At 60.2% G+C, this 10,037-nt stretch overlaps 1 protein-coding gene across 1 annotated transcript; it reads right to left on the bottom strand.

Moving 5' to 3' along the window:
• Positions 1–774: 774 nt before the first annotated feature.
• Positions 775–8,760, bottom strand: PLSCR3 (phospholipid scramblase 3). The gene is made up of 7 exons (XM_030545339.1): positions 8,703–8,760; positions 7,375–7,613; positions 6,912–6,954; positions 4,289–4,509; positions 3,686–3,847; positions 2,943–3,104; positions 775–2,039 (listed from the first exon to the last, which is right to left on the bottom strand). Exons 1-7 carry the CDS (start codon positions 8,758–8,760, stop codon positions 1,977–1,979), a joined length of 948 nt encoding a protein of 315 aa, XP_030401199.1. The 3' UTR covers positions 775–1,976.
• Positions 8,761–10,037: the final 1,277 nt, after the last annotated feature.

The raw sequence follows: 10,037 nt of genomic DNA, 5'->3' as shown, positions 1-10,037 counted from the left end.
GTGTGCGTGTTGAGGGAAGGTTCTGAGGGTGTGTGTTGTGTATGAAGATGGGTGTGACCGTGTGCCTCGTCTGTTTTTGTGTGTTCCCACGTGTGTGGTTGTGCCCCTTGTGTCTGGGTTTGGAGCTTGCCCCCTTGTGTGCACATTTTGGGGGAGGGGGAGAGAGGCATGATTGTGGGTGTGGGGTGTGTGTGTGCAGAGGCTTGGGTGTCCATCATCTGTGATGGTGCATCCGCCTCCTTCCTGGGGTTTGGGATATTTCACAAGGCTTGTGCATGGATTGGGTGTGTGCAAAGCTGTGTGCGTGCACGGTGCTGTGCGATTTGCACATGAAGGTGTATGTAGGGGGGTGGATTGTGGCTGCGATCCGGGCCCTGTGTCTACCTACTGTACAGTCGTTACGGGTATTGTATATATCGTGCAAAGCAATAAAGGTGACAGAGATCAGCGTCCCACGTAGCGTGGTTGGGGCCCTCCTCCCTGCCCCCACCAAAGGAGACTCCCCGTGTCCTCTTCACCCTACCTGGAATGGGCCATGTAACCTTCACTCTCCCTGCAGTGGGGCAGGACAACATGGGTGGGACAGGAGAGGGGGTGTTGGGAAAGGAGGTGGGGGTACTGGAGTGGTGGGCACGGGAGGAGAGGGAGTTGGGGGGCAGAGGGAACTGGATTTCAGAGGAGACTGATGAGTGGGGGGAAGGATTTGGGGGGCAGAGAGGAAGGGGCTCACAGATGAGCCGGGACAGAGGACCCGTGGACAGCCGGCGTCTTAGCCTTTTATTGTTTTCGGTTCCCCGTGGAGGAACACCCAGCACAACCATCCGTCACGACATGAGGTCCAGTCCCCTCCTCCCCTGCCTGGGGGCTGGGAGTTTCCCCTTCCTCTCACCTTCCCTCCAGTCTCCTCCCCCCTCCGCTACCCCCACGAAAGAAAGACACAGTAGAGTGCCCCAAGACTGCCTTCTCACGCGTTGGCCAATATGTCACCATCTGGGGTTGGCTTGACTCCATCTTGGTCAACGTGCCTCCACACTTGGCATGACTATCTGAGCCTACGGTCCTCCAGCTTGGGTTGGCTTCAATCCATCGTGGCCAATGGCCCTCCAGCTTGGGTTGGCTTCAATCCATTGTGGCCAATGGCCCTCCAGCTTGGGTTGGCTTCAATCCATTGTGGCCAATGGCCCTCCAGCTTGGGTTGACTTCCATCCATCATGGCCCACATGACTCCACCGTGGGTTGGCATGACTTCACGCTGACCACAGCTCCTCTGTGGGTCAAGCCAAGCCTCCCATTCCTCCACCGTGGTTTGATGTCCCTCCATCAGCATCAGGAATTCAGGGGAACCGGGGTGGGGTGGAGGGGGAACCCTATTAAAAAGCACCATCTTGCTCCCCCCACAAAGCCCCCTTTTAAGGATCAGCGCAAGACACTTTGTTATAAGCGATAAATACACAAAATACAGAAATGAGAAATATCATCAGGCAGATTTGGCTTCGGGATGTTGCCACCACCGACTCGGTGTTGAAGGGACTCCGCCGCCCCAGCCAACAGGGAGGGGCTTCTGGCATGGTGGGGGGCAGGAAATATGAAGACCCCAGGAATCTGGCGGCCAATGGAGGCCAGAGTTTCCTGTCTGGGTGAAGGTCCTAAAGATGCCTTGGTGGGAGAAGATCCAGGGCTTGATGTTCTTCAGATACAACCAAAAGAGCCCCCATGGTGCTGTGCACACAACACTGTCCACCGAGCCCCATGGCACGGGACGCATCCACACCCACAGGCCTCCTTGCCACCTCTGCAAATAGTCTCAGTGCTCTGACAACCATGCCAGCCCTGACGGTCATAAACATGCTGTCCTATTCATAAAGACCCCTCGTTGGTGCCAGAGATGGGATGGGGGGGGGCCCTGTTGGTGTCAGAAGTGGGATGGGGGTCCCCGTAAGTGGCAGCGTGCGGGAGGTGAGGGGGTCCAGACGCCTCTAGCTGCTCAGCACCGTGCTCCTCTGGCTGGTTGTGCCTGATTTCTCGAAGAACATGTAATCCTGAGGAGGGGAGAGAAATGGACACAGAGTCTAGTGCTTTCCAAATCGGCAGATCTCCAATCTTGGAGTGGGATCACCATGGAAGGAAAACAGGTCATGGCCCCTGCACCCTGGAGGCGCCGGCTATGAGAAGAGGAGGTTGGGTGGTGGAACGGCGGAAGAGGGCAGGTGGGTTGGTGGGGGAGGTAGGGCAGGCTGGTGGCATGAAGAAGAAATTGGCTGGTGGCAGACTGGGATGAGAGAGGGCATGTGGGTTGCGGTGGAAATAGAGGAGAGGTTGGGTGAGGTGCTTGGTGGCAGAAGTGGGATGGCCATCCATTGGTGGCACCAGTGGGATGAGGATGGTAAAGAGGCACAAAGTGATTGTTGATGCGAGTGGTGGGAAGGAGAAGTTAGGGTGGCCAGTGGCTGGCGGGGGGCTGTGGGGCGGGCACTCACTGACAGGACCAATAGGCTGGGGAGAGGGTGAGTCTCCCGTGGGCTGTAATTCGTTGGCCTATTTTGGTTGTTGGTTCGTGTGCAGGTGCTGGATGGGGTTGTTGGCCTGTGAGATGCAGGAGATCAGACAAGATGACCTGGTGGTCCCTTCTGGCCTTAAAATCTATGACCCTCTGGCGGTTTGGAGCCGGGGTGGAAAGGGAAGAAACTGTCTGTATTGGTCAGTGGATGGGGGGAGAGGGTGGGCGGGTTGGTTGGTGTCACACATCAGATGAGGGCAGAGGTCAGTTGGTGGCAAAACAGAAGAAGGTGATTTGTTGATGGGAATGGTGGGATGGGGAGGTTGGGTTGATTGGTGCCAGCGGTGGGATGGCGAGGTTGGGTTGATTGGTGCCAGCGGTGGGATGGGGGGTGGCACTTGCTGGTGCTAGCAGTGGGATGTGGGGGGAGGAGGAGGACACTCACGATGAGGAAGCAGGCCCCCAGCAGCACGGCCTTCATCTTGACGTCCAGATCCACGGGGAACTGGATGCCGAAGACGTCAGTGTCGGTGAAGACCTCCTTCAGCAGCCCCCCCCACTGCTTACTGATCTGGCCCACGCCCCGCGACTCGTCGCTCGTCTTCACCTGTGGGGGGAGCCAGGCCAAATGTGAGTCAGATGCTGCCCCATGGGGCCCAGAAGAGACCATTACCCTCCTAATCAATGCCCTTTGTGCAGGAAGTCCCGCCCACTCCCCTCCCACATCACGATGCAAATTCCCCCCATCCAGCCCCCCGACACCCCTCCACTGAGACGCCAACCCCCAGCCCAGACACCCCCCAGATCCAGATGCCCCCTCCTGTCCCCTAGATATGCCCCCTCCAAGCCAGATGCCCCACCCTGCCCCCCAAATATGCACCCTCCAGGCCCAGATGCCCCATCCTGGCCCCCCAGATATGCCCCCTCCAAGCCGATGCCCCACCCTGCCCCCCAAATATGCACTCTCCAGGCCCAGATGCCTCATCCTGCCCCCCCAGATATGCCCCCCTCCAGGCCCAGATGCCCCCCATCCTGCCCCCTTCCACTGAGACACCAACCCCAGACCCAGACTCCCCCTGTCCTGCCCCCAGATGCCCCCCTCCAGGCCCAGATGCCCCTCGTCCTGCCTCCCCAGGCGCCCCCTTCCAAAGGGACACCAACCCCCGCCCCGCCGGGCCCCCCAGCTACCTCGAAGTTGACGTCCCCCCCGCAGCGAAAGACGCAGCAGGGCCCGAGCACCCGCAGCACCGTCTGCTTCTCGGCGTTCTGGACGGAGAACTTGGGGGTGAAGGGGTGCCAGGTCTGCACCACGTGCCCGATGGTGGTGCCCGGGGGGCACTGCACCTCCAGCTGGGGTTGTGGGGGCGGGGGGCAGAGACACACACCGGGCAGGAGTTAGAATTGGGGGGGAAGGATACCCCCGCCTCCCTCCCGCCAAAGCCAACCCCCGGGCATGGGAGTCCTGGACACTGGGGGGAGGCAGTGGGGTGCTCAGATTTGTGGGGGGTCATGGGGCATGGGCCAGGGTGGCGCTGTGGGGGAGGGTGTGGGTCGCCGGAGCGGTTTGGGGGAGCCTAGGGGAAAAGAGGGGTCAGGGCAGAGGGGGGCCCCCCAGGAGGGGAGTGGGGTACCTGCGGTTGTAGGGGGTGGGTCAGGGCCGTGCCTGGGCCCAGGGGGTTGGGGGGAGAGATACGGGAATACCACAGGATTGGGGAGGGACTGGGGCAGCAGGACGCCAGGGTGGTGGGGCAGTAGGGTCGGGGGGGGGGCTGAGGGGGCCCCCTCCCTCACCTCCTGCAGGCAGCAGGGGCACCAGCAGGTGGCGCACTTGAGGGGGCGCAGGAGGCGCAGCACGGGGCGGCCCCCCGGCTCGGCCACGCTCAGCCGGAGGCGCCGCAGGGACCCGCAGCAGTTGCGGGTGCAACAGTCGCTCTGCTCCTCGGCCTCGAAGAGCCGCCGGCCCAGCCCGTCCCGCAGCTCGTACTTGTTGGCCGTCTCGAAGCCGACGAAGGCTGGGGAGGGGAAGAGGGGAGAGGGTTACCGCGGTGACACCGCCCTCGCCAACCGTCATGGCCTCCCTCGTGGCCAACCGTCATGGCTGCCCTTGTCGCCATCACAACCGTCATGGCCACCCTCGGCGCCGACCATCGTGGTCGGCTTCATCGCCATCGCAACCATCATGGCCGCCCTAGTCAGCCACCGTCATGGCCTCCCTTGTCGCCAACCGTCATGGCGGCCCTCATTGCCATCACAACCTTCATGGTCGCCCTCATTGCCATCACAACCATCATGGACGCCCTAGTCAGCCACCATCATGCCCTCCTTCATCGCCAACCATAATGGCTGCCCTCATCGCCATCACAACCATCACGGCCACCCTCAGCGCAGACCATCATGGCAGCCTTCATCACCATCGCAACCATCATGGCCGCCCTAGTCAGCCACCGTCATGGCCTCCCTCGTGGCCAACCGCCATGGTCGCCCTCATTGCCATCACAACCATCACGGCCACCCTCAGCGCAGACCATCATGGCAGCCTTCATCACCATCGCAACCATCATGGCCGCCCTAGTCAGCCACCGTCATGGCCTCCCTCGTTGCCAACCATCATGGCCACCCTCATTGCCTTCACAACCTTCATGGTCGCCCTCATTGCCATCACAACCATCATGGATGCCCTAGTCAGCCACTGTCATGGCCTCCCTCGTTGCCAACCGTCATGGCTGCCCTCATCGCCATCACAACCGTCATGGCTGCCCTCGTCGCCATCACAACCGTCATGGCCACCCTAGTCAGCAACCGTCATGGCCTCCCTCGTTGCCAACCATCATGGCTGCCCTCGTCACCATCACAACCATAATGGCTGCCCTCATCGCCATCACAACCATCACAGCCACCCTCAGCGCAGACCATCATGGCCGCCTTCATCGCCATCGCAACCATCATGGCCGCCCTAGTCAGCCACCGTCATGGCTTCCCTCATTGCCAACCATCATGGCCACCCTCTTTGCCATCACAACCTTCATGGTCGCCCTAGTCAGCCACCGTCATGGCCTCCCTCGTCGCCAACCGTCATGGCTGCCCTCGTCGCCATCACAATCATCATGGCCACCCTCAGCACAGACCATCATGGCCGCCTTCATCGCCATCACAACCATCATGGACGCTCTAGTCAGCCACCGTCATGGCCTCCCTCGTTGCCATCACAATCTTCATGATCGCCCTCATTGCCATCCTCATGGCCTCCCTCGTTGCCATCACAACCTTCATGATCGCCCTCGTCGCCATCACAACCATCATGACCGCCCTAGTCAGCCATCCTCATGGCTTCCCTCGTTGCCAACCGTCATGGCTGCCCTCGTCGCCATCACAACCGTCATGGCCGCCCTAGTCAGCAACCGTCATGGCCTCCCTCGTTGCCAACCATCATGGCTGCCCTCGTCACCATCACAACCGTCATGGCCGCCCTCATCGCCATCACAACTGTCATGGCTACTCTCATCACTGACCATCATGGCCCCCCTTGTCGCCATCACGGCTGCCCTCCTCACCAACCGTCATGGCTGCCGTCGTCGCTATCGTCAACCATCATGGCTGCCCTCGTCAGGGTCACCAACCATCATGGCTGCCTCAGTCGCTGTCCTAGTTGACTGAGCAACTAATTCTGGCAACAACCGGCGCTGACAACAGCCGTCACGGTTCCCTCGGTTGCTGTCGCCAACACCGATAACCCTGGCTACCTCAGTGACTTGACACAACCGTCATGGCTGCCTCCGACTGACACCTACACCCCCCTCCCCAACCACCCCTCCATCTTCAGTACCCCCGGCGCTCTGTGGGGTTGGGTCTAGGAGCAGGTGTGTGTGCGCACCCAGGTGTGTTGTGTATGGCTGGGAGTGGTATCTTTGTAGGGGTATGGGTGTGTGGTAGAGGGGATCCAGCATTTGCGGTGTGGCTGTTGAGTAGGGTGGTGTGTGTGTTGGCTATGGCTGAGAGGGTGCTGGGTGGGTGCAGTTGGTGTGTTGTGTATGGCTGCGACTATGATGTGTGTGTGTTTGTGTAGCTGGGGTGTTGTGTATGGCTGAGAGGATGGTGTGTGTAGTTGGGGTGTTGTGTATGTCTGGCACAGTGTGTTTGAGAGGATGGTGTGTGTGTGTAGTTGGTGTATTGTGTGTGTGTGAGAGAGAGAGAGAGGGGGACGGGGTGTGTGTAGTTGGTGTATTGTGTATGACTCTGTGTGTGTAGCTGTTGTGTTGTGTACAGCTGGCATGGTGTGTGTATTGTGTACGGCTAAGAGGATGTTGTGTTGTGCGGACCTGGGAAGATGTGGGTCAGGGTGTGCGTGTGAGTTATGGGGCGGGGAGGTTGTGTAGCAGGGGGAGGACGGGGTGGGTGCTGCGCAGCCCTCACTCACCTTCCACCAGCTCCGCTTTCTGCTGGATCAGAACCTGGTCGATCTGAAAAGAGCCGGGGTAGGAGAGACTCAGAAACACTGACCCACCCCTGGCTCCCAGCTCCGGGCAGAGAACCCAGGAGTCCTGGCTCCCAGCCCCCCTGCTGTGACCCACCAGCCCCCACTCCCCTCCCAGCCCCGGGCAGAGAACCCAGGAGTCCTGGCTCCCAGCCCCCTGTTCTGACCCACCAGACCCCCTCCATGTGTTTATTTCTCCACTCAGGTTTAATCATTCAGGTTCACTGCCACTAAAATGCAGACACCTCTGGGGTGGGGCGGCCGGTGACACAGGGACCCCTCGCCCGGCGCTGAGATGCGCCCACCTCTGGGGTAGGGTGGCCAGTTACCCGGGGACCCCTCGCCCGGCGCTGAGATGCGGCCACCTCTGGGGTGGGTTGTGGTTACCATTTAGACCCCCACTCACCTGCATTAGATACTCCAGCCCTGGGGGGATGCCAGTGGACACGGGCAGATAGGGCGTGATGGACGAGTGGGGCTGTTGAGCGGCGGGATCCCCGTATGCCTGGGGCGGGGACTGGGGCTGGACTAGCTGCCCCGCACCCGGACTGGAGGAGGGGTAGATGTTGAATCCTGGGGTGGGGACTGGTGGGGCGGGGTGGGGAGTGGGGTACAGGGCGGTGGGGTAAGTAGCCTGGGGGTAACCTGTAAACGAGAGGGGGGAGACAGGGTTAAAAATCAATTCACCTCCCCATCAAACTCCCCCCCCCTCGGATGTTGCTGGTTACCCAGGGACCCCTCGCCCAGCGCTGAGATGCGCCAACCTCTGGGGCAGGGCGGCCGCTTACACAGGGACCCCTCGCCCGGCGCTGTGATGCGCCCACCTCTGGGGCAGGGTGGCTCATTACCCAGAGACCCCTCGCTCGGCGCTGAGATGTGCCCACCTCTGGGGCGGGGCAGCCGGTTACACAGGGACCCCTCACCCGGCGCTGAGATGTGCCCACCTCTGGGGCAGGGCAGCCGGTTACACAGGGACCCCTCGCCCGGTGCTGAGATGCGCCCACCTCTGGGGCAGGGTGGCTCATTACCCAGGGACCCCTCACCCAGCGCTGAGATGCAGCCACCTCTGGGGCGGGGTGGCTCGTTACATGGGGACCCCTCACCCAGGGCTGAGATGCAGCCACGTCTGGGGCGGGACGGCTGGTTAGCGCTGGGTGAGGGGTTCCTGTGTGAGATGCGGCCACCTCTGGGGCAGTGCGGCTAATTACACTGGGACCCCTCACCTCGGGGGAGGGGTGATTTCAATTCAGCCTCGATGCATTCTGGGATTTGTAGTTCCTAGGGATTAGGGGGTGGAGATGACACAGCAGGGCAGCAAGGCATGCTGGGAAAGTGGAGCAGGATAAAGATCTCCCAGCATGCTTTGCTGCCCAGTGGTTCCCCCCCATCACCAGCACCACCCCCTCCCCCTGCTCCTTGGGAACTACAAATCCCAGAACTCCTTAGGGCAGGCAGCCCTCTTAAAGGGCCAGTGCACCCCTCGCCCCGCAACCCTCCCCTCTTCCAGTCGGGACCTAAAAATCGCTCAGCTGACAGGGTAACAAGCCCCGTGGCTAGCGGGGCAGCGGTGGACATGGTCTATCTTGACTTTCTGCTATGGTCTCTCGTGACCTTCTCATAAATAAATTTAGGGACATGCAACACTAGATGGAGCTGGGGGTGCAGAACTGGCTGGAAAGCCCGTTCCCAGAGAGCCGTTCTCAGCGGTTCACGGTCGCGCTGGAAGGACCTCACGCGTGGGGTCCCGCCGGGGTCGGTTCTGGGTCCGGTTCGGTTCAATGTCTTCATCCATGAGCGAGTTAGTGGCGCAGACGGGACCCAGTGTGGAGGGCAGACCTGGGTCCCCCCTTCCCCCTTGCAAGAACAGCCAACAGATGCACCAGACAACTGACACGAGGGGTTAGACTTTGGGGTGTGGTTGACGACGGTGGCTGGGGCGCGGAGACCGGAGCAGAGGGCATTGCCAGAGGGCAGGGTCCTGAAAAGGACGCCGCTGAGCGGGAAGCAACATGGGATCCGGGTAACAAGAAGAAAGGAGGACAGGATGGACGGGACACCACCGGCAGTGGGCGCCCCACCAAGGACGGAGCTAATTCCCGGAGCGACCAGCGGGAGGCGCTGTGGTGGTGACTCCCAACACCGTTACAGAAGGGTGGCGAGTGCTTTGGAGGATGGGATTAAGATTCAAAATGATCCAGAGACCTGGTCTGAAGTTAATTGGATGAAATTCAATAAGGACAAATGCAAAGTCTTCCCTTTAGGAAGGAACAATCAGTTGCACACGTACAAACTGGGAAATGACAGCCCAGGGAGGAGCACTGCGAAAAGGGATCTGGGGGTCAGAATGGATCACAAGTGAAATATGTGTTAACAGAATAACCCTATTGCAAAAAAAACCCCAAAAAAAGCGACCGTCATTCCAGGCTGTATTAGCAGGAGTGTCGCAAGCCCGACACGAGAAGTAATTCTTCCGCGCTGGAGTCTTGCGTCCAGCTCTGGGCGCCGCCTTGCAGGAAAGTTGTGGGCAAACTGGAGAAAGGCCAGAGAAGAGCGACAACCCGTGAGCGACGAGGGAAGGTTGGAAAAACTCGGGCGTGTTTAGTCTGGAGAAGAGGAGACCGAGACAGGGACACCATCATGGTTTTCACGTACTTAAAAGGTTTATGAGGAGGAGGGAGGGACATTGTTCTCTTTAACGTCTGAGGACAAGACAAGAAGCAATGGGCTTAAATTGCAGCCAAGGCGGTTTAGGTTGGGGTAGCAGGCAGTTACCCCGCTCTTTGGGGGGAAAGGGAGGCTGATTGGGGGAAGCAGACACACCCGGGGCCACGCCCAATCAGACCACACCCGGCCTTGCTATAAGGGCTAAGGGCGGAGCTGGGTCAGTCTCTGCTGGGGCAGAACCCCAAGGTATGGGGCACTGTGGTCATAGACTCATAGAAGATCAGCGTTGGAAAGGACCTCAGGATGTATCTAGTCCAACCCCCTGCTCAAAGCACGACCAACCCCTAGTAAATCTGAGAGGGACACGGGGGCCTGTGGCAGGCCAGACACCAGCCAGCAGGAGGT

The sequence above is a fragment of the Gopherus evgoodei genome, unplaced genomic scaffold, assembly GCF_007399415.2.
Source record: "Gopherus evgoodei ecotype Sinaloan lineage unplaced genomic scaffold, rGopEvg1_v1.p scaffold_378_arrow_ctg1, whole genome shotgun sequence".
Classification (NCBI taxonomy): Eukaryota; Metazoa; Chordata; order Testudines; family Testudinidae; genus Gopherus; species Gopherus evgoodei.
The sequence above is the reverse complement of the archived record's forward strand: the minus strand, read 5'-3'. Positions and strand labels throughout refer to the sequence as shown.